General features: G+C 37.7%; 1 protein-coding gene across 3 annotated transcripts in view; it reads left to right on the forward strand.

The window, feature by feature from the left end:
* ALS2 (alsin Rho guanine nucleotide exchange factor ALS2) overlaps positions 1–24,203 on the forward strand; it is a 78,692-nt gene that overhangs the window by 46,682 nt on the left and 7,807 nt on the right. For all 3 annotated transcript variants that reach the window (XM_072341741.1, XM_072341740.1, XM_072341742.1), the window contains 24 exons: positions 355–439; positions 2,545–2,699; positions 3,230–4,149; positions 4,916–5,276; positions 5,985–6,153; positions 6,558–6,654; positions 7,037–7,114; positions 7,800–7,976; positions 8,955–9,126; positions 9,510–9,690; positions 11,071–11,136; positions 13,690–13,852; positions 14,635–14,766; positions 14,983–15,111; positions 15,477–15,547; positions 15,862–15,928; positions 16,125–16,327; positions 16,480–16,545; positions 18,187–18,285; positions 18,701–18,865; positions 20,183–20,294; positions 20,612–20,689; positions 20,794–20,927; positions 22,977–23,144. In XM_072341741.1, coding sequence (XP_072197842.1) covers positions 420–439; positions 2,545–2,699; positions 3,230–4,149; positions 4,916–5,276; positions 5,985–6,153; positions 6,558–6,654; positions 7,037–7,114; positions 7,800–7,976; positions 8,955–9,126; positions 9,510–9,690; positions 11,071–11,136; positions 13,690–13,852; positions 14,635–14,766; positions 14,983–15,111; positions 15,477–15,547; positions 15,862–15,928; positions 16,125–16,327; positions 16,480–16,545; positions 18,187–18,285; positions 18,701–18,865; positions 20,183–20,294; positions 20,612–20,689; positions 20,794–20,927; positions 22,977–23,144 — 3,983 coding nt within the window. In that variant the 5' untranslated portion in view covers positions 355–419. The remainder of the gene's footprint in view (positions 1–354; positions 440–2,544; positions 2,700–3,229; positions 4,150–4,915; positions 5,277–5,984; positions 6,154–6,557; positions 6,655–7,036; positions 7,115–7,799; positions 7,977–8,954; positions 9,127–9,509; positions 9,691–11,070; positions 11,137–13,689; positions 13,853–14,634; positions 14,767–14,982; positions 15,112–15,476; positions 15,548–15,861; positions 15,929–16,124; positions 16,328–16,479; positions 16,546–18,186; positions 18,286–18,700; positions 18,866–20,182; positions 20,295–20,611; positions 20,690–20,793; positions 20,928–22,976; positions 23,145–24,203) is intronic.

Raw genomic sequence — 24,203 nt, forward strand, 5'->3', positions numbered from 1 at the left:
AAGCATAGGATCCTTAAACTGAAAACAAATCAATTATTCTGCTTTAATATTTTTTTTGTGTGCGCAGAGAATTTGAGAGTTTTTCTGCCTTTGAACTAGATTTTGATCAGTCTGCCCTTACAATGGGCCTAGTGTGAGAGGAGTAGGTAGAACAAGTCTGACTGCTTAGCTTTGTCTGCCAGCTCTGTGTCAGTAAACCAAACCATCCTTGTGTTGTGGAAGTGATTATTGATTTTACATGTGGGATCTAACACTTTGCTTCTTGTTTATTGAGGTTCTGGGACTAATATTATTATGTCAGCTTAATATTATTTGCAATTAAATAGCTGTGTATTTTTTTGTTTTGTTTTACAGTTTGTGGAGAGACTGCTCCTTTTGAAAGAGATGATTTGATGGTGATGGAGTGCTGCCACTGACAGATGGACTCACAGGAAAGAAGGTGAGAATGAGTGAGCAGCTAGGTAGAGCCACAGAGGCTCCCACAAATGTGCCAGCCAATGACTGCTCTGTGAAACTACTGAGTAATGTCAGCATACTCCGTGTGTAACCTAAGGTGAAGAAGCAAAGTGTATCATAGCTTTAAGTTTCACTTATGTCTGGAAGAGTCAACTTATTAAAACAGATAATTCTTTGTCAGTTATTTATTGAACCTTGTGGGAACTTAAAAGTAATATTGCCAGTTGAACAGTAAAATCCTTTTTTCCTGAGATGGAAAATTAGCATCTTGTAATAAATTCTGGGATATAAGTATCCACCCAATGATCTAAGTGTTATCAATAAATAAAATCTGAGGTATAAGACTGTAAAGTAAATTGAATGCACGGTATGCTGACAAAAGCTCTCTTGTCGAAGAACACAACACTGTAATATGTGCTTTGTTGATCTCAATAGAATCCATGATCTTATTTCTAGCCAGGTACCCTAACTGTGATGTTAGATTTTTCACACAATCACAGAATCGTGGGGTTTAGAAGGGAGCTCTGGGGATCATCAAATCCCTAACCTCTTTTTTCAGCCTTTGTTACTTAGTTCTTTTTAAATGTATTTTTCTTCTAAACTCAAGTTCTCCGCATCTAAAATGCAGGATGGACTCTGCATTTTAATATTATGTGTGTCATTTGTGCTATATTACGTATCTGAATCACAGAATAGTTCTTGTTCATCAACATAGAGTTTTTTTCTTCTTTATATGGAAGAAGAGGTTGAGGATAGGCACTGAAGCTGAGAGATGTAATTCAGTCTTGTGCTAGTTACTCTCAGTTTAAACATTTCAAAGGCAGACTGCAAAGGTTTTGTTTGGCTGATGCACCACAGTGAGCAGATCTTAGTTTAGAAAAAATCAGTGACCTTCTTTAATAGAGTTTATGGCTTTTGAATGTGCTTCTTGGGTGTTAGAAGTTGTCCACGGTGTAGCCTCCCAGACTTCCTTCTGCTGAGTTTGCTTCAGCAATGGATTATGTGTGTTATTTTATGCTTTTTGGTTTACTCAAACATTGCTACTTTACCGAAGTTCTTTCGTTACCTTTTTGTATTTAACTTCAGGTTCATGCAAAGCTGCAAGAACTGTTTTACGTAGGCAGTAACTGACTTGACAGTTGCCAAAGAAAGAGCTAAGCCTACTTTTCCTGCAGGGTGGTGAAGCATCTATTGTATATGAATTTGAATATCTGAAGAAAGCAATTTAATATGGAAATACCTACTGATGTTTGAAAAGACTTTTATTAAGAATACGAAGTGACTTCATAGTTTACTAAAAGTGTGCTTGCTGTCAAAGTTCAGAGAATTTTTTTTGCTGAATGGGAAAAGTTGCTGGCTGAGCATTTAAACTGGAGTGGAAGTGTTAAAAAAACCTTTGGGTAGCTGCAGTCATATCTGTGAGCCCAGATTCTTCATGTTTCAGGCTTGTTTCTTTTTCTTGCTCCAGTTGATATAGATGACTGGTTCGTTTGAACCTGAGAAAATCACTAAGAATTGAAAAATCTAGAATGTCTTTTTCTTCTACATCTAAATTTCCCCAGTTTAAATAGTACAAAATGTGAGTGAAACCTAACAATCCAGAAGTATTCCTTCTGTTTTCTAATGTGGAAAGAATTCATGTAAATCTCACTGTAGACAGGAACAGAGTTGCTAGAAGAACTGACACAACTACTTCCCCCAGCGTACCCACAGTGGTGAAGTTGTGCGTGGATTTTGTCTCCTTGCTGTGAGCAACAAGTACAAGATGTAACTAGTTGTACTGCATGCTAATAAATGTATTTAAGGTTGCTGGTAACATTTTCTTTGAGGGCAGTAAAGGAAAAATGAAAAGCTAATGAACTCAATTAAAAGATTTTTGTTTTTAATTTAAGTAGCATTTAATTTAAGATTACCAAATTGTAAATGAGATCTGTTGGTATCCTGAATTTAAAACTAATATATGAACTTGTAAGTTTTTCCTTATATACATATATATATGTGAAATATATGTGAAAAGCAAGCTTTTGTGCTATTGCAGTACCACAGAAAATTTCAAGCCCATTCTGTGCTTCCTTCAATCTTTTGTAGCTCAGAAGAGGCAGAGGGAGCCAAAGAAAGAGGCCTGGTCTATACCTGGAGGGCTGGTTCCTGCTCTATAACTCCAGAAAGGCTTCCAGGCCTCTGTGGAAAGACTGTACTGCAAGCAGCCCTTGGTACAAATCACGGCTTACTTCTAACAGAAGGTAGTAATTATGCTTAAGATTTGTATCTGCAGCAAACTTGAACTATCGCCAACCTTTCTTTTAGAATGTTTCATTGATTACATCTGCAAGTCTCACGTACAACTTTCAAGGTGTTTTTTAATGTTGCCAGCATTTCCTTTTTAGTTATAAATGCCTTAAAACCATGTTGGAGTAGAGCTTAGTGTTTTCTTTCCTGTTTGTTTTGTGATGGCTCTGGATGTTCCATTTGGATGTGGTATCATAGTCTGAACTGTCTTAACTCAAAATGATGTTTATGCAGTATATTCCATTGAGAAAAGACATTACAGTAAGAAGTTCTCTGGATTTCTAGCAGCCTTGTTTTCCTATTAAAAGGGGCATAGAACTTAGCAGTAGTGGAGAGCAAACAGTGGTCTTGCTATATCAATTACTGCAGTTTTGCTGAGATGGGATTAAGCTAAAAATTGATATTTAGCATAATGCTTTCTCAAGTTGCTGTGTTGATTTAACTTCATTAGAATTGTGACTCTTCTTTTTTTTCTTTTTAATAGGTGGTGAGGTCTACAGTTTTGGGAAACTGCCCTGGAGATCAGGACCACAGGAGTTCTGTGCTAATAGTCCCATTTTAGAAAATACCTTGCTGGGGCAGCATGTTATTACAGTGGCAGCTGGCAGCTTCCATAATGGAGCTGTGACAGAAGGTGGTGTGGTGTACATGTGGGGGAACAATTCTTCTGGGCAGTGTGCAGTTGCTAATCAACCGTATGTGCCAGAACCACAGCCTATCAGTATTTCTGATTCTGAAACCAGTCCTCTGCTATCAGTAAGGATTTTGCAGCTAGCATGTGGAGAAGAACACACACTAGCACTATCACTAAGCAGAGAGATATGGGCTTGGGGGAGCGGCTGCCAGCTGGGTCTTATAACAACAACTTTCCCTGTGACAAAGCCACAGAAGGTAGAGCACCTGGCAGGACGTGTTGTGCTCCAGATTGCTTGTGGAGCCTACCACAGCCTGGCGCTGGTACAGTGTCTCCCTGTGCAGGAGATGAAGCCTATTCCAGAGAGGTGCAATCATTGCAGTCAACTCCTCATTACCATGACGGACAAGGAAGATCATGTAATAATTTCTGATAGTCACTGTTGCCCACTGGGTGTAGCATTGGCTGATAAACAAACAGAAAACCATGCCTTCTGTTCTTCATTGGAAAACCTGGAAGGAAAGAGTGTAACAGGTAGCCAGAGTGAAGACTGTAAGAAACCTCTTGGGGAAGAACACGCGCTGGTTGCTTTAGGATCTGATGGAGCAAGTTTACTTTCTAGCAACAATGGACAGGAAGACAGTGGAATTTCTTGCCCTGGAAATATTCTGTGTACTGACAAAAAAGAAGTGAAGGAGTACTTAATCAGTTTATCTGATCACACATTAAATGAGAGCCTGGAGAAAAATGTCTGCACAGAATCTGAGCAGGTTGGTAGCCAGCAGCTTGCTCTGAATGTGCTGCAACTCCTGTTATATGTGTTACGCTTGATGTTGCTCTTATCACAAATGAGATAATTTAATGGGGCCGTGGTTCATCACTCAGTGGCTCTCAGCTTTGAAGTGGAAGAGATTTTGCCACCCGTCCTTGTTGGGTTGTAACCCTTTGATGTAAGTAGTGGTGGCGGTGCTATAGTCTTAACTCTTCGTGCTCCACAGTATCAAAAGCAAGCAAGTTTATTTGCTGTTTTCTACTCTAGCCCTTCTATGTTGAATGGGTTTCACACTTGTGTGGAAATTGTCAAATTTACCTTCAAGGTAAAACTTCCTTCACTTTGCATGAAATAGATTCTTCACAAATCTGTTTAATTTCTTGATGTTAAAACAATGAATAAAAAGCTATTGATAATATTAATCAGCTAAAGGTGGCATGAATGGATAAACAGGGGTAGTAATTACAGAAGTACTATTCTGTTTTGAGTGATACAGAAAATAGTTCAAGTGTACTATATTGATGTTATAGCAGAATAGTTCATGTGGCAAGTGCAGAAGACACTTGGGGGTGGTTTTGGTCGTGTCCATTGAAATGGTGCTCAGTCTTAACCTGTGATTCCAAGGATCAGTAGTAGTTTACACCAGAGTATTTAAAAAAACCTGTCTTATAATGTCTTGTTCAATATAGCTCTTAGTTTGATTAAAATCAGCTCACTGTTACATGCTGTCTTTATAATATTTGACTGTTGCTTTTTTGCTTTAGCCTTCTCAAGGAGAACAAGTTGGTGCTTGTATCCCTGGTCCTCCAGGTACAAGTGCTTCTGCCTTAAACAGCCTGGTGGCCTCTTGTGCATCAGCAGTTGGTGTGAGAGTAGCTGCTACATACGAAGCTGGAGCGTTGTCTCTGAAGAAAGTAATGAACTTCTATGGCACACCTTCAAATGAACCAAGCCCTCAGACTGGCAGTGGTTCCATGGGGCCTGAAACTCTGAAAGACAGTCGAGAAGAGCAGGTCAAACTGGAATCAATGCAGGGGAAGAAGAGTTCCAGTTTAGTAGATATTAGGGAGGAGGAATCAGAAGGAGGAAGTCGAAGGCTTTCCCTGCCTGGCCTGTTATCACAAGGTAAAAAAGGGAAAAAAGACTTGAAAAGTCATAGTAACATGCATGAATATGACTGAAAATGAGGTATTTACTGAATGTACAGTTATTCATCAGATGGGCCCATTGTGTTAGTCTAAGCATCATCTTGCAAAGTGACTGTCTACGCAGATTGTGTAGCAGATGAAATATCTGTGGTCTCTGATCCCTGCTGTGCTGTGATGCTTTTGAGCAATGGTTTTTGAGGTATTCCAGTTCTCACCACCAGTATTCAAAGCTGGTGATGTTTTTCCACCACAGGCTTCTGTGATATTAATTACTCTGAATGTAATTCTAATGTGGTTATGCAGCTTACTCCTGTATCAGTCTTGTATCTGTGGAGAAATTTTAGGGATTAGATTATTTCTGTTTGCTGCAAGTGTATACTTTCCTAAAAAGTATACTTATTTTACATAAAGTTTGTTTTGGCACATTTGCTTCAGTGTCACTGTGTTCTTCTCATATGCCTGTTAACTTTGCTAGCTGGTAAAAATTATTTGGGATCCATCTGCTTTTAGCCCATACGCTTATTTCTTGTCAGTAACCTATCTTCTTGCACATCTGCCTTTGCTCTTAATCTTAATTAAGACTCCTAGAAAAAGCCTCAATTTTTGCATAATACTGAGTAACACGTCTGTGAAAGTGATGTACTTAAAATTGAGCTAATTTTTTTTTCTCTTGGCATGTTTTCAGTTTCTCCTAGGCTCTTGCGGAAGGTAGGACGGGCAAAAATGAGGACTGTAGCTCTGACTCCAACCTACAGTGGTGAGGCAGATGCTCTTTTACCATCTCTAAGAACAGAGGTATGGAGCTGGGGAAGAGGGAAGGATGGACAGCTGGGACATGGTGATGTTCTACCAAGGTGAGATTTTGGATAAATGTTTCTTTATTCAGTCACTAGGAAAATCTTCAGTATCCAATTTAATTGTGGTCACCTACCTTGCATTGTTCTTGTTTTTTGAGGTGTTCTGACTTAAGTTCTTCCACGAAACATGTCTCATGCTGTATTGTTACTGAGCTTCAGTTAGTTAGAATTTTTCCCATGCAATTACTGGGAGTTCTGGTGATATTTTGACTGTGTCGCCCACACTAGGGCGACATTTGTCTACTTTTGCGCCATATGGCCTTTGTCACTAAGCTGGTTTATTGCCAAAAGATTTAATATATGTTTGTTTTTTCTAATGTTCTGTGGGAGTGGGGTAAGGGGAATAAAGAACTTTTTTTTGTTTTTAACCTCTTTTTTTTATGGGTTCTGGAAACTGACAGGCTTCAGCCACTATGTGTGAAGAGCTTAGATGGTAAAGAAGTGATTCAGCTCTCTGCTGGCGGTCATCATTCCTTAGCACTCACTGCCAAATCCCAGGTACTTGTTACTGGATCATTTATTGCTGTTATCAATTACTGTCATGTTGAATGCTTTCTAGGTTTGTGTTTCTTGTAAGTTCTGGTTTCTGTTTGTGGAAGGAGACTTGGAAGCGGCGTGCCTCATGAAACTGTGATTGTATTTAAGTTCTCTATGGGCCATCAATATTATGTCCGGAGACTGGAATGACCTGTTGCATTTATATTTTTATTCAAAATGTCTTCTCACATTCAGAAAGACACCTAAAGTTAGTGAAGAGCTTAGTACATGCACTGTATACCTTTGATTTGTATTTGCACACTCAATGCATTGTGTGACTACAATTCAGATTTCATCTGTGTATATTGGTTGTTAAATACTGATATAAAGCTGTTTCTTACAGGTGTATTCGTGGGGCAGCAATATCTTTGGTCAGCTTGGTCACACAAGCTCCCCAACAACAGTCCCTCGACTTGCGAAGGTATTTTGCTTTCTGTTTTTTTTCTCTTCCTACAAAAGTGAATGCAAAGTAATTTCTAAAAAATGACCTTCCTAGATCTGCATGCTACGTAGTAGCAGAGTCTTTGATTCCTTTGGTTTACGCAGTGATTGTTGTGCTTAGATAATCTTTTGAAAAAGGTATCCAAGAAATCCTTCATATGTGTACTTCCACTCTTTTTGGCTGCTTTAAAGTTCTAATACTTTGAGACATGACTGTTTTGTCTCCTTACCAAACCTGCCTTGCAGACCAGATCCTTGCCAGTTTTCCACTAAGACACGTAAGCACCAGAAAACTAGCTGCAGAGTTTTTCTGGTTAGGCCAAATGCAAATTCATGTACAGAATGTTAGTTTTCTCCAGTAATTATCTATTTCACAGCCAAATGGAGAGGAGTTTCATCAAACTCAGTTGATAGCCACCTAAAAATAAAAATTGGTTTATAATCTAGAGGTTAAAAGAAGCAGCCATTAGAATGAAGAGTGGAGAGAATTTTCAGTAAAGAATGGAAAATGCACTTGTTATAAAATGCTGATGTTAAAAAATTACCAGTTATTGTAATACGCTAGCTTGTTATCAGGTGTATTACTTGCATACGTGTCTATAAGCTGTACGTACTCTCCTTCCAGTTGGAGATGACTTCTCATTCTTCTTCTTTGTGAATTTCAGGTGTGTGGTGATGGTGTTTGGAGTACAGCAGCAGGATCAGATTATTCTCTCTTCTTAGCAGATGAGGAAGACTTCCAACCTGGATTATATTATTGTGGTCAAGAGACAACAACAGATAAAAATTTGAGTGAAAATAATTGTAGTAAGAGTCCAGTTTTGTTACTATCCTGTAGTAAGGTGAGTGACATTTCCTTTAAGGTAGTACAAATCACTCTGATTCTAACTGAATCTCACTGTAGCTACCAAGAAATTGGCTTGAGGTGAGGGAGTGTGTACTCTGATCCCATGTCTTTGCAATCTCTTTGTATTGTTCAGGCTAATTTGAGTTTAAGGTAGTAAAAAGGAGATGCTTTGGGAAGAGGGCTGCTCTTTTGTCTCAGCTAATCTGGGTCTCAATCCTTCATCCCTCAATCTAGCAGAAAAGCAATAGGAGAGAGGTTTTGAAGTGGGATGGATTTATACATACGAACAAACCCAATATGCATATGTGTGTATTTCTAAGGAATCCTTTTTAACCAAAAAAAGAAAAGGGAAGTGGAGTTCAAACACTGAGTTATGATATAGTATTGTGTATGAACTAGAACTAGTGAGGAACCACAGTGCATTAGTGATACACATGCTGACCTTAGAGTTTTTTCTCCAAAAACTGAGTTGCAAGTGGTGTTGGTGCAGATATTAGTGTTAGCCCAGTTTGTTAATACTGTCATATTGCTCTTATCAATAAGTTTGTCTTTCAGATTGAGAATGTACTGTAGTTCAGAGCACAGTTGCATTAAACTTGTGTTATCCTCTGTTCCTAATTAATAGGGAAAAATAGCTGATGTGGTCTTGTGTTGGTATCAACATTGTATGCATAGGCATATTCTAAAGAGGCTAAACTTAATGTCATCGTCTCTTAAATAAACAATGAATGTTGCTTGAAAAGTTTTTTTATTTTTTTATTAGTAGTGTAATGAACAACATCAACTTTAAATGTTTCTCCTACATTATTAATTTTGTATCAAGCCATTGAATGGACTGCTTGACCTTAATTATTAACTGCCTGCAGCGACGCTTGATGCTAATGACAATAGCCTTTATTCTGTATCATCCTAATTTTTATTTATTTTTACTTTCAAATGTTAGCTGTTTTTTTGTTGTTGTTTTGTCTTTCAGATAGGATATATAAGCAATGTGATAGCTGGTGGAGACAACTGTTTGGTCTTGGTAGACAAAAACATAATGGGATATATTGCCAGTTTGCATGAGTTGGCTTCTACTGAGAGAAGGTTTTATTTCAGACTGAGTGAGATCAAATCTCAGGTTCTTAGACCCCTTCTAGGTTTAGGTAAAAACTTTTTACTAATTTCTTTGATATAATTTACTCTGTGTTCTACAGTAAAGTACTTCATGCAAGATTTACGTCGTTATATATTTTTAAATTAGAGCCAAGATTGTTTTCCTGTCCCTCGTTTGATTCAACTATTGAAACACAGCTGCAGTTTGATATCCACACAGTGTTACTGGTATTTGTGCTTTCCAAACTGTTTCATCTGAAATAATTGTTTGAACCATTATGTGATGTAAAATCATTGAATTCCTGATTATGGTTGATGTTGTCAGGAAGTGAAATGGGCTGATATAACATCCAAACAGCATACTGGGGTAATTCTCTTTTATTAATGGGTATTCTAATATTGTAATGTAAGCTAAATTTCTTATTTATTGCAGATAATTTGGGCAGTGCAAATACAATCCAGTTGTTGCAAGAAATGGCAAGCAGGTTCAGCAAGCTGTGCTATCTCATCGGTCAACATGGAGCTTCTTTAACTAGCTTTCTTCATGGAGTTAAAGAAGCCAGGAGTTTGGCCATCTTGAAGCATTCCAGTCTCTTTTTGGATAGTTACACTGAGTAAGTGTCTGATTCTCATCTTGAGTGTCTGCAGGCTTAATCTACTAACCACAGCAAGCCATGCATCAGGAGAAAATAGATCCTAAGAGAGGTTATATAAGAAACTATAGTTCAAGTTACATTCTTGTGATTTAAATTTCATGTGGAGTTTTTTTGCAAGCTAGTTCATTTTGTAGTGAGTTTTGTATTTCAAACTTTGTTGGTGTGCACGTTGGACAATTTTGGTGTTAGGAGTGCATTAGGGATGTAAAACTCTGTACAAACACTTAATTCATTGCTGAATGTAGAACAGTACTGCCTTATTTTAGGATGTCTTTAACAATTAAGTAACAAATATGTCATGCTTTGCGGTTGCTATTACTTGACCACTAGGTAAAAGTACCTTTGGAATATACTGTGGTTACCAAATGTCTTTTGAGAAGTCATTAACTAAACTGTTTCCCAGAAGACCAGTTCTTTTCTCTGGTATCTGCTAATAGCTGACCTTACACCTAGAAGACAGAGCTGCATTAGTGCTCAAGCTTTGGTCTGAATTATCTTTATTACTATTGTTTTCTTAAGTATTCTTGGAGGGGAAGTCTATGCAGTTGAATTGTTTGCTGTCTTTCTCCTCAATAAGTTCTGCATTTGTTGGATAACTTCATCCAAATGTGTTGCAGAAATCTCAAGCTTAGGATCTATGGGCTTTGTAAAAAATATTGGCTTAAGAGAAAAGAGTCTAAAAATACCCTGTCTGAATGTAGTCTGTCTAATATCTAAAAATCCCTGATGGAACAAAATTTTGTGGGTGTAAACTCAAAAGCTTCTCTTGTTCTGCAGTAGCTTTCTGAATGCACGATTAGTTGCCCATTCTCTTAAATACGAGTTGTCGTTTCTACTGGGTCTGCGATAAAATTAAGCCATATCACCCTGAAACAAGCTTTCCATTTCTACTTATCAAATGGGTGACCAAGGATTTTCTCTACTTCATCCATGTTCTGACTGCAGTTTTCCTTTTAACCTGGATATCTGGAATTAGAAATTCTAGTAATAATGAGAACTTCTTTCCTTTCAAACACTGCAATGTCTAATATCTGTTCTTTGCTATTTGCATGGCTTCTGCTCTTCCCCTTTATTTTCTTAGTTCTTTACATATTTGTCTGTGTATGGTATCAAACCTATGCATATCCTATCCTTCATGTGGAAAGTGAATGCTCAGTGTTCTGCTAACAGAGTGTTTTGGTATTTGGTATTTTCTCAAGCCCTTAGACTTTTGATTACTTGTGTAGCAGGTAATACAATGCAGATCTTGCTGGTGTGCTGTCGGAAACTACAACAGACACTATTTCCAGGATTGTTCTTAATTTGGAACTAAAGGTTTCCTTTTCTCTACCATTTTAGATATTGTACTTCAATAACAAATTTCCTGGTAATGGGAGGATTTATGCTTCTCGCTAAGCCTGCAATGTAAGCAAACTTTTACCATTACGTGGAGCTTTTGGTCAGCTTGTAAAGAATGTTCTAAAGTATGTGTGTGCCTTTGTGTGTATTGCAATGAGCACGTGGTGACATTGCCTCAGCATATTTGAGTACATTAATTAATCTTCCATTAGATGAAGAAAAGTTTTCTCCCTTTCAACTAAGATGACAATTCATGTTAAAATACTGCTTAATTAGCTCAATTGCTGTAACATCAAGGTGTGGAGAGAGGATGAAAAAGATAATAAATGATGGCAAATTCTTTGGAAGAAGCCTAAGTGGATTTCAAGTAATTTCTGAAAGCTTAGGTGTGAGGTTAAGTTTTCATTATCTATTCAATATTTGTCAGTATTTGATGCTTTCAGGTGTTGTTCCCTAGAATACACAGAACAGTAAATGTTTCTTTAAGAGTCAGTGAGTGTAGATATTGTGAATTCAGTTTAGCTTAAATTCTTTTATGTTTATATTCTTGTAAGTATATGGAAGCTCTCTAAGCAATTGGGAGAACAGCAAGCTACTTCTGCAACAGAGATATTTTATTTATTGTAGAGATGCTTTTAAGAAGAGGGAGTTGTGCTTTTAGATCTTACAATGCAGTCTTTTCTCGGTTAAATGATATTTTTGCCTAGGAGCTGAAGTAATGAAGTTCAACTTTCATTCTAACGTTGTGAGTTAATTGTTGTAATGCAGGAGGGTGGCTTTGTTCTGTTTTTTTAACTGATCCCAGAAGAATTGCTAGTTTTCATTCCTTCCTAAAGTCTCATCTGGACATGATTTTGTTACAGCTGATTATGATACACTTTGAATGTAGCAATGCAGCATAAGCAATGGTATTTCAGATGTTCTCTGAAATATTGGGGTATCTAACACAGGGAATTTGCTGCACCTGAGGACCAGTGTCAATGACTGAATACAAAATAGCACTGCAAGGAGACATTGAGAATCTTTCCACAATGGTCAGGATTCTTAGGGTGACGTGCAGGAAATCCGAGTACAAGTATAAACTTATTTATTGTTAGCAGTAACAAGTTCTGGATGCTGTAATTATGTGTACCAGATTCTTCACACTGGTTGGCAGTGTTCAGTATCACAGCTTTGCCTACTGCAACCAGGTGAACCACAATTTTGAAGGGTTCTGAGACTTCAGGGATCGGGTGTGATACAAGTTTTGGCCCTTACCAGTAAAGGGAAGTCAAGAACATCTTTCTTGATAACGATTGTGTTTTTGCAGGGAATACTGTCTCAGTGAATGGTTAATCATGTCGGTGTCTTTTCTGGGTATTCCAGAAGATAAACAGATGCAGTAGTAGTCTTAACTTTTAAGCTAGCTAGCTTCAGAGGGAAGTTTAGTTATATACGCATGTAGTATATAGGTAAGAATATGTATGTACTTACCATTATTATTTGATGCTTTCCTATTGAGAGACCTCCATGTGAGGATCTCAAAGCACTTCACAAATGCGAGCTATCCATTTAAGTGGTTGACTTAACTGTAAATTTAAACTAAGTTAAATAATTATATTTACAATTAAAAATACAGTCTTCTCTAAAGAGGCCTCTCCTTAATGCTTATTGAACAAGAGAGTTCTTAAATCTCATTAGCAGACCTGGACAAGGTACATAAGATGTCATTTCACATATCAAATTAATCATGTAGAATTCTAGGGAGCCCGCTGTGCAATTCTCAGATCTGGTTCTTTGTCCCTGGGGCTTGCTTTCTCAGCCTCACCTGTTTCTTGCACCTCGCGGTCTAAATGCTTCCCAGCTGGATGTGTGTTAATGCAGATATGTCATGTGCCAGCACGTGTGCACACAGATACTGTGAAGGAGAGGGAAACGCAGGTTTGTTTTTATTTTGATGAAGAAATCCTGGTCTTGTGTGCTAATGCATTGTCTTCAGAATCATTTCCCTCTTCTTCTCTGAACTAGATTAGTTCTCCCTCTTGGAAGTCAGACTGAGGATTGAACAGATTTCCTGCCTTTCTTTGAGGTAGGATGTAATTTTTCTAGTTAGGGGGAAAACGGTTTAGCTTTCTTGAATAACAGGGGTGGGGAAGAGATTATTTGGCTATATTTAGGAAAGTGTACTGGAGCAAAGTTAAGATTCATTCAGGCCTTCTTGTATGAGTCAACACTGGTAGAAACTCACTACCTTAACAATAACCAGGACAAGGCTAAAACGTTCCACTTATTTTCGCTTTTACTGATCATGTGTGAGAGGGTAAAAAGGCAATTAGTTATTCTCCAAGTGGGGCAACTAATTCAGCTTTCTTCAGCCAGCATGACTGAGCTTGTGAGAGCAGAACTGAAGTCCTGTGTTGCGGTTGGTAGAGTGCTATGTGATTTTATTGCAATACTTGCCTAAGTTAAATTAGAAACGGATTACTAAGTAGCATGCATTTGCCTTTGTTATTTTTGTTCTACGAAAATCCAAAGAGGTGCATTCTGTGCTAGTACAGTGCTGGATGATGCAAAACATCACTCATGTCTTACTGTCATTCTTCTTTCCTTCCTCTGTTCCACAACGGTCCTATCACTTAGAGACTTCTTGAGTAAAAATCAGGAGCTGTTACAGAAACTGTCTGAGTACAACGAGGAAAGCCTGCAGCTAGTGGATGTTCTGAATGCTCTGTTTTTCATGCCATTTGGACGACTTCATGATTATGCCAGAACCTTGCTAAAGCTTGCCACGTGCTTTGAAGTGGTAAGGTGTCTTTGTTGTCTAAATCTCAAAAAAATATGCACACAAAACTTTTGGCTTGGAAGTAGCAGGGAGAAGCAGATGCCAGGTAATTAGAAGTAGCTTAGCCCTTAGTGAAGCTACCTTGGATTCAGGTTTGCTACAGGGAAAGATCATGCACATATACTTTGCACGTTCATAAGCCACACTTGCAAGGATCACATAAGTAGAATCTTGTTACCCTGACAGAACTTGCTAGGGCTTGTGTGCTGAAGTGAAATTTTATATTGCGTTATTTTGATGATTTTATATTGCTTTTCAGTTCCATTTGGCATTGTTAATGCAGCAATCCTTGGCTTTAGCACTCTATTGAAAACAACATGTAAAATTAGATAGACATTTACTGTATATTTAGATGTATACAACTGCGTGCTATTTAAAGAATAGATGACTACCCAGGAACAAAAGCTACTTTTATGTCCATCCCCATGTGATTATTAGAAGCATTACTCCTGAAGTTATTAGCGTTTTTTTCTGCTAAAACTTGTTAAGCTGTGAGAAAGTAAATCATGTGATATTAATCATTCTGCTTTTAGCATTCATGGTACTTCTGCAGTCTAAAAATTCCTGGCACGCCAAGAGAATGCGTGAGCAGGGAAATTACCTAGCTTCTGCTGTCTGTGTTAGTAACCAGATTAGCTGCCATACACTTGGTGCTAATTTAATAAAATGTCTTGCATCTTGGTTAGTGTTTTTGGTACGGGCCCTCAGCAGTTCTGTCAGATCTGTCTTGCTTTGTGCCCTAGGCATCTCCAGAATACCAGAAGCTACAAGATTCTAGCTCTTGTTATGAGAGCCTTGCTGTCCATCTTGGCAGAAAAAGGAAGGAAGCAGAGTACACGCTTAGCTTCTGGAAGACATTTCCTGGGAAAATGACGGTATGATGGCAACAGTCATTCTGTTGGTAGCTGGTATGTCTTGCTGTAAACTTTGTATTCTGTCTGTTACCTCTGCTACTCTTGGTTGCAGATTTTTTTTTTTTCTGGCTTGTGTTGCTGAAGTAACCTAGTTTTAGAGAATTTTGGCCTGTGAAATACAGTATGAAAAATCACAGTCGGTGAGAAGTAAACTTCTGTGGCTATTTCTGCCTGTAGGATTCTTTGCGGAAGCCAGACCGTCGTTTAATCTGTGAAAGCAGCAATAGGGGGTTGTCCCTACAGCATGCTGGAAGATTCTCTGTGAACTGGTTTATCCTCTTTAATGATGCTCTGGTGCATGCTCAGGTAAGTTATCTTGCATCCAGGAACAAAGCTTTCTTTCAAACAACGTGACTCATTCTTTGTCCAGTGGAAGTAATTTTTTGCACTATTCACTACAATATTTCTTAACACAAAGTGATATTTTTTCATGCTGACTAAGGAATTTGAAATTACCTACTAATGCTTTCTCTGAATGTATGTTTGGTGTTGCCCTGTGGTTGGCATGGTTTCTGTTGCCTTTTTTTTAAGAGAGGAAAGTGTGCATGAGGAGCCTGTAATACCATTTTCCTTAGATTGTAGGAGAAGAAAATATATGTTCAGAAAAAGCATGGGGCAGGGGTAATGAATCAGTTGGTACTCAGTGAAATTTCCCTCTTCTTTGCCTTCAGTTTTCAACACACCATATTTTTGCTTTGTCCACACTGTGGGTAGAAGCTCTTTCAGAAGAAGCTGGTAATGTGTGAGTATGAGTATTTATTGTGTTGTGATGCTGAAATAGTCGGATGTCTTGGGTGGGAGGATTAGAGCTTTGTAAACAGTTTCTGTAAACTAGGAGAGGAATGAGATGTAATCATATCTTGCCCCTTTTCTTTCAGATTGTATTCTTGTATTTCTGTCTTTAAAAATAATAATAGTTGTATAAAAATTAAGAACAACAAGATAAAATCAAGAGATTAGCCAGTAGTCTCATTGTCTAACATGCTCTAAGAAACTTTGTTCTTTTTTTGGATGAAATTTCATTGGATTAAAATACTTCTCCCGCCTTCCTTGTAGGAATGGATTGAAGATTACAACACCAGAAGAACAATTTGTTCTGCTCTCTTCAACACCACAGGAAAAGGTAGGCATATCTACAAATTCTTTGTGGCTTCAGTGATACGAAGGAGATTTTTCCCTCCTACTGTAAAAGCAAACAGGGAGAAGTAGCAGTACTGTACTGCAGAGCTCAAAGGAGATGGCTTTAGTTGCTGTAAGGGAGAGAGATTCAATGCAAAATCAGATGCTAGCTAAATTCTGTGATTAAAACTCTGTTTCAGACTAAGTGGCTGAGGGCAATAAGTCAAGCAGTGGATCAGGCCCTTAAAGGGACTTCTGATTTAATTCTATATGGAGCTGGTGGGAATGTTCCAAGACAGGAACCTCCTATTTCTCGCAGTGCCAAATACGCCTTCTATAAGGACCCTCGATTTAAAGATGCTGTTTATGACGGGAGATGGCTCTCAGGAAAACCCCATGGCAGGTAAAAGCATTTGAACGTAACAATTGAAAACAAAATGAAGTAGTTACTGAATTGGTAAGTAGGCTTCACAGAAGTTATTTGGGAAGCACTAAGTGAACTGATTATCTGGTACATGTCTTTGTATACAAAGTATGACTTTGTATGTTTTCCAGAGGGATCCTAAAGTGGGCCGATGGAAGAATGTACTCGGGGACCTTCCGAACTGGACTGGAGGATGGGTAAGATCCCCCACTACTTATGGAAGGGACAGGACAAGAAGTAGCTTTTGGTATAAATTACAGCAAGGGTTAATAAGATTGTAAATCTTTTAATTAAAAGGTTTTGCAGTGACTCTCATTGACTCAGGGTTGTGAATGTTAAGATGTCCATGTGCATCTTACTTGCAGTCTGCAACTGCAATTAAAAACTTGCTGTTTAATAAAACTGGAGCCAGTTGGGGTAGTTATCTGCAGCACGGAGGGAGAGAGAGAGTGGTGAAACAGTTGAGAGAGTAAGTGGCATGGATTTCTAAGCAGAGGAACTCAGTTAAAAACTCTGCAGTCAGGTTTTCTTTATATAGGTATCTAACATTCTTTGTTGCAGCATTCTTTCAGAATGTCCAGTTGGTGTTATATTTGTTCTCCTAGGAAAGGTGATAATTTTCATACAGTGTAGTGATGCAACTTCTGTCACTTTTTTTCTTGCAGTGTTCCTTGTGGAGTGGGGGGGTGTAAAACTTTTGGATGGAGATGAAGGCTTAAAATAAACCTTTTCTCTTAAAATGTATGAACGTATGATCCTGGTGACTAAGATAATAAGGTCAGAGGAATTAGAAAGTAGGATGAACAGGAGCGAGTCCTGGATATTAACCATTTATCTCATGAAACAAGTGAGACCGCTTGAAAGTAAACTCGTAGTTGATTATACAGCTTTGAGTTAATCCATTGCTAAGAGTCTGCATGTGGCATTATTGAGGCTACGAGGTTAACTTCTTTCCAAACTCATTCTTATACAAATCTTGTGAGCAGACATGTCTGTACAGGGGAGTTAAAGTATTTCAGGAGTCCTCTTGAATTTCAGTTGTTTTTTCAAAGTATGGAATCAGAGGAGAAATTGAAATGTGATCAGGCTGCAGGCAGATTGTTAACATTTGCCTTAGTTATTGGTGTATGTTAAAGCTCTGGTCTGGTTTTATAGTTTTCCCTCATGTAACTTGTGAACGTAACCACGATTATTTTGGCTTTCTTAGAGATAAAAATTACCAACACATATAAGTAGATTGGTATTTAGCATTATTTACTGTGACAATCAAATGCATATACTTGCATTTCAGCATGCACTCTGTGTAATCAGCATTCAGCAGTAGTATGTTGTGGGGCTAGACATGCTTACAGGAAAATCTTTATAACAGACTTTTAATCTCTTCGTAAGAGCAAGTCCTACAGATAAGCTGTCTTAGGCAGAGTGATAATATGAACAATTCTGTTCATCTGCTTGAGCACAGTTAGAAGCTAGTTCTTGCCTTGGAATAATGGTGCATTTGAGTTATCGAGTCTTGAAGACAACCAAGGTAGACACAAGATGTGAGAAGCCTTGTGTGCTTTAGAAAGTTGAGAAGAATGTTGCAGTGTGCTAGAGAGGGGAAAGTTTAGAGCAGTGTCAAAATCCAACACCAGAAGAAGCAGTACAGACTAAATTGACCTAATGATGCTGAAATTTTTGCTTCCTCTCTTTACATCAATAAGCATGTAACTGTTGTAGCTAGGGATGCACGAAAACATAGAGCGTTCTGATTTTTAGAATGGATGTTACATCTTCTTTTTATTGATTAAGTGCATTAGTATTACAGCTGCTTGAGTTCCATGTTTGTGCACTGACAGGTACGGTGAATACAGAGTGCCAAATAAAGCCTTGAATAAAGATGACCACTACGTGGGGTACTGGAAGGAAGGCAAAATGTGCGGGCATGGAGTCTACAGGTAATTTGGCATTTGTGTTGCTGTCGCTGCAGAAGGGAGAGCGGGTCTGATATTCTGGTTCACTGTTCCATTACCAACCAGCCCCATGTATGTAGGTGTGTTGTTAGCTTATTTTCTGCTTTTACTTTGAATTGCTTGCAATTACACTTGTTTTCAGTTCTGTCATTAATGTCTATTCTACAGTTGCTACCACCTTTCAATAATTCGTGATAGTCTTTTCTTTAGAGACAAGTAAAATATAACAGTTCTGCTTGCTGGGGAGAAGTTGCCTTTAAAACAATGAAGCTCGCTTATGTCCTGAATATACTTTAACTGTAGTTTTTACTTGGTATGACTGCAGTGTAGTTCTTATAAGAAAAAATGGGGATGGCAAATTGTGGGAATCTTACTTCTTTCTTTCTTTTTTTCTTCATAGCTATGCTACTGGTGAAGTATATGAAGGATGCTTTCAGGATAACATGCGTCATGGCCATGGCCTGCTGCGCAGTGGGAAGCTTACCTCTTCTTCTCCCAGTATGTTCATTGGACAGTGGACAATGGATAAGAAGAGTGGTTATGGTGTTTTTGATGATATTACAAGGTAATGTTTGAGTTACTTGAATTCTTAAGCACTGATCAAATGTGTGTGTATGCTAATACTGTTTCTACTACCAGATCAAATTCTTTTACTCTTTTAGCAACAGTGTCTTGTTTTGTCTTGTTTACTTGCACTTTTCTTGCACTTGATTTTTAGTATTGATAATCTTGAGAATGAATGTAGAGGTTTCTTTTTCTTGCTGTATCTGGAGTCTGTTTTTTTGCCTTTCTTTCTTGTCATACTCCTGCCTGATAGCTAGTGCTGAATATAGTGCCTCAGTAAGGAATACTATGTTAGCACTGGAAGCCTTGTAAACGTTATGAGAGGAGTATTCTTCGATTTCAGATCTGTAAGATTGAGTTGTTCAGTGACCTGCTAAACAAGACGAAGTTAAATTTCAGCTCAGATTCAGATATTCCATAGACTAATTCTGTCAGCGCTATGAAGGGAAGATATTTCCTTTAAGAGAGCAGGTTGGTAAATTGATGGCTTCAGAAATAGAATTGTTTCTGGATTGCACTAAATAAATACACAGAGTAAATGCTTTCTGAGCACAGATCAGTATAGTTTTGTCTTTACAGTCACCCAATCAATTCTGTTTCGTTCCTGGAAAGAGGGGTTTTGGGTTGGAGCTCAAGAAACTAGTTTTGGTATAACTGGACTGAAAACCCACTTACAAAGCAGAATAGTAAGAAGACTGAAGATGAAAGTAGTATGTGTGCATTTCTTGTAACAGAGCTAATGGTATTTTCAAGTGTCAGGTGACTTTGTAGGCCTCCTTCTCACTCCCCACACAGAACATTGATTTTTTTTTTTTTTTTTAATTATCCCCTCAATTTGAGTCATGTAGCTTAGGTAAAGAAGGTGAAACAAATTGTCTAAGGTAAGCATATAGCATCTGTTCTAACTAACTGTCAAATACGTCAGGTAGATGTCTAATGAAGCTTAAGATCTCTTTTCAAGCATAATTTGTTTGCTGAGCTGGATCAGGTTCAAGATTCTGTGTTTCTTATTTGCTGTAACTGTAGCTTGGGTTCCTTTAGGTAGAAATTGGTCTTAAGTGGACTTCAGCTATTTCAGGTACAGCTCACTTGGATATAGCCAATCTGTAATGTCTCTTGTTAAAGGAAGTTCTTTAGGATTCTTCTCTATCAAAAAATCTTATTCTCTTTAATCTAGAGAAAACTGGATTAACATACTTTGTAGCAAGTGATGTATAACTCAATGTTTTTTTTTTGATGGTGAAATTCTGGAATAAATCCATAGAAAGAGAAGGTATATATTAAGCTGCATTATTTCTACTTCATTTTCTTTCTTCAGAGGAGAAAAGTATATGGGAATGTGGCAAGATGACCTTTGCCAAGGAAATGGTGTTGTGGTTACTCAGTTTGGATTGTATTATGAAGGAGCCTTCAGCACTAACAAAATGATGGTGAGTTGAGCGCTAGGATTTGTGCTACAGTGACTTGTCCTCCAGATGTGGTACCTTTCTGGATTAGATGGCTGGTTATATATATAACCTGTTAGGTTGTGTAAACATTCTGTTCTTCTAACCTTCTGTTGGGATGTTTGTTTTATTTTTTAAATGTCTGTATTCCAGTTTGGTTTTACTTAGGACTGCTGCAGAAATTGCTCAAAAAGAATAATAATTAGTTAAGAATTAGTAGCAAGTGTTTCAGTGTACCTTTAGATCTGAAGTCTGGCCTTCTATTATAATAACAGTGCTGTTTCTTATGATTGTCTTTGTAGGGGACTGGCATTCTGCTTTCTGAGGATGATACTGTTTATGAAGGGGAATTTTCAGATAACTGGACTCTGAGCGGAAAGGTTGATATCACAACAATTTGTAAACTGTTCCCTTTAAAATAATGGCAGTCTTGTACTTCGAGTCCTAATGAATTTCCATTCAATTTTTGTTGTCTTTTCCTAAGGGAACACTGACACTGCCAAATGGAGATTATATTGAAGGACTCTTCAGTGGAGAATGGGGATCTGGAATAAAAATCACAGGAACCTACTTTAAACCTAGCTTATATGAGAGTGAGAAGGATAAGCCTAAAGCACTGTGAGTGTTGAATACGAAATAATTTCTGATGTGGTTCAGTGATGCTCTCAAATGTAACCCTTGGCTTTTTTCAGAGGCTGGTTAAATTATTTTTTTCTGAAGGAAAAAAATGAGATTTTGAGAAGATGCTTCTTGATTTTTTGATTCCTTTTCTCTGCTCTCTAAAAAATAAGAGAAAACCCTATTTCATAGCTGTTGTGGTATTCATTACTACTTGAGTAACGCTATAAAATTACAGGTTACTTGACATGTTGCTACTAAGCTACAGCAGGCCCTGTATTTTTTATTTATGTCTGGACTGGCTGTTAGAACCTGAGTTTATATCTAGTGATTAATGATTATATTTGTGAGTGAGACTAAGTTGCATTTGCTGGGGATTAAATCATTCACAGCATGTTCTACCTTCTGCTAACGACTCTGATGGTAACTTAATAATGCCAGTAAGGGTACATTAGGATGGAATTAGTTAAATGCTACAACTCTTCCAAACAGGGCAGAAATTCAAAGTGCTTGAGTCGCTGAATTGCCAAAAGTAAAACAAGACTTTTTAACAAATTGTTTTGCAAAGGATATGTAATACTGCTTGTAGCAGCTGTATCACCTCTGGAAAGAACACACTTGTTCCACTGAAATCACAATTGAGATCTTTAAGTAGAATAACTTAAAGTAAATTTTAAGAAAAGCAGCAGATGAAAGTTCAGCATTTAGTAGCACTGTGTACAGGTCTGCAGTACTAGTATTGGTTGTGCAGAATTCAGTGTCTTTGAAGCTTACTCTGAAATTTCAGATTAAAATGGGAAACAACTGTTAACCTAGATTACTTCTTGATATGCTTCTGAAGCATGCACTGGTGATTTCTTTTGACAGTGCTGACACCCACAATGGGATGTGATGCTACACAGGCCTCCCTGCTGTACTGAGCATTTACAACCTTAGCAATTGCCTGTTTTTGCCTCAGTAGGGAATCTATGAATAAATGTATGTACATATTTGTGAAGATAGCTTGTGAAATGAGGGTTTCAACAGCCCTTTTCTGTCTCTCTTGAGACTGAAAATCTTCTAACATCATTTATGAGAAACCTTGAAAGCCTTCTTTTTCTGCTTTGTGAAACTGGAAGCATGGAGAAATGTCAGTGTTTCTAGTTCTCATCTAAATTTGGTGGGGAAAAAGTATTTATGAAAGATGTCAGTTTCTGAAACTTGAATGAATTCGAGGAAAAACACTACCAGACTTAATAGTTCTATTTGCTTTCTGAAAGCTTTTTGAAGCTCTGAATTCAATTTTATTTCCTATGAATATGGATTGGCCACAGCTCTTGGTTTTTGTGTATAGAGAATCCCTGAGCAATGGCTGTCAGGGAAAAGATGCCTGCACTTGTTTTACATTCTACCACCTCATACCTACCTAGTATGATGCAGTGCTATCTGTAGATGATACTTCTAGGACGGAGTCCATAGATGTATTTATGTTTTTGTCTGTGTAGGCAGGCTATTAGTACATTCCAACATCATGAGATGTTTGGGATATCTTTGTAGGATGTTCTTATTATGCAAATGTATCCAATCTTCTGAATAAACACCAGTGATGTAGATAAGCCTTGTCAGTCACACTGTCCTGTTTTGTTGGAAAATAGATCAGTACTTTTTGTGTTTAAACAAGATGTTTCTTGGAAAAATAAAAGAAAGATTAAGACTGATATGCATAAAGTAGTCAGATTCATAGTTGCTCCCACACATAGGCATTGAAAGCATTTTAATCCTGTGACTTTATAATCTGTTGCATGGATTAATGTATATTTTTCTTGCTGAGTAACAGCTTTGAAAGAATGGTACGTATGAATACAAGTTTCTTTAACCTCTTTTTAAGTCAAGACATTATTTTAAGTACTGGGTTTATTCTTAGTGATAAACAGTAAGAAACTATTAAGTATATGAGGTTTTGGTAAAGATCTTTGAGATGTTAGGTTGACATTAGCTATGAAAAACACGTCTGAATGTGTTATTTCAAGAGCATTTGATTTTTAACAAACTAACTGATCATTTTATTAGGCGGAAACTTGGGATCCTGGCAGTGCCTCCTGATGAGAAATGGAAGGCCGTATTTGAAGAATGCTGGAACCAGCTTGGCTGTGAGAGCCCAGGCCAGGGTGATAGATGGAAGGCTTGGGACAACATTGCAGTGGCTCTAACCACCAACCGACGGCAACACAAGGATAGGTTGGTTCCTAGAGAATGTAGTTTGCAAGATAAAGTATTGAAAGAAACTGGAATTGTACTCTAGTCTAGAAACTAACTAAAAATCACGTGTGTTATGAAAACAACAGTAACAAAATATCAAAATGGAACTCCTAATACAAACACCTCTTTCAGGGATACAATGTTTAGGATTAGTTCTGATGTTACTGTTTGTTAGATTATTCAGTATGTGTAAATATGATGCTAGCTAATTACTACCAGAAGACCTTCAACTTGTACAGGTAGCCTGATATGGGAATGTTCAGTTGTCACAATTGAAATCAGTGCAGAAAAATCAGGAAAATGCAGTGAACAGATTCAAAGGGTTGGGAAGAAAAGATTTCTTGGATAAAAATCTTTGCCATGAGATTTGAAAAGAAAAAAACAACCAAGAACAAACAAAACCAAAACAAAACAGCTACATAATCCACAAAAAAAAACCAAACACCACCGAACCTACCCAAATAAACACAATTAAATAAGGATAAACTTTTCAGTATATTGCAGAAGAGGCTCATTTAGTAGACTTTACTATGCTAAGAGAAAAATAGCTGTTAAAAGAAAAGTTATTAATGCAGGAAGCTGGCTTTTAGTGTAAAAGAGCTTACTGTAAAAACAGTAGTGTAAATAGTAAGCAGTAAGTAAATACTGCTGGTGTCCAGGAAATGTGTAGTGACGAGTTTCTGGTGATTCCTGAATGTCTGTCAAGAGTGGGAGGTAGCATCGTCCATGTTCCTGATCTTACAGATTTGTGTTTTTGTAGTAAAACAAGTCTGTAGGTGTGTATTTCCACAACGTTAGTTAAAATTCAATTTGCTTGAGTGAAGTTTCAGGATTTTTGTGCAACAGGTGTGGGAGATGAAGTTCAGGCTGAAGGTCTCAGACTTTGAAAGTTCAAGGGAACAGTCGATTGACTAGTTTCCTATGTGTACTTCTACCATCTTTTTCTTTATGGTTGATTACATTCTTGTGGTAACGTCCATGTTTTGCTTCAGTTTTTATCCCTGCTTTGTCTCCAATAATCTGTACTTATTTGTCTTC

This window comes from Excalfactoria chinensis, chromosome 7, assembly GCF_039878825.1.
Source record: "Excalfactoria chinensis isolate bCotChi1 chromosome 7, bCotChi1.hap2, whole genome shotgun sequence".
NCBI lineage: Eukaryota > Metazoa > Chordata > Aves > Galliformes > Phasianidae > Excalfactoria > Excalfactoria chinensis.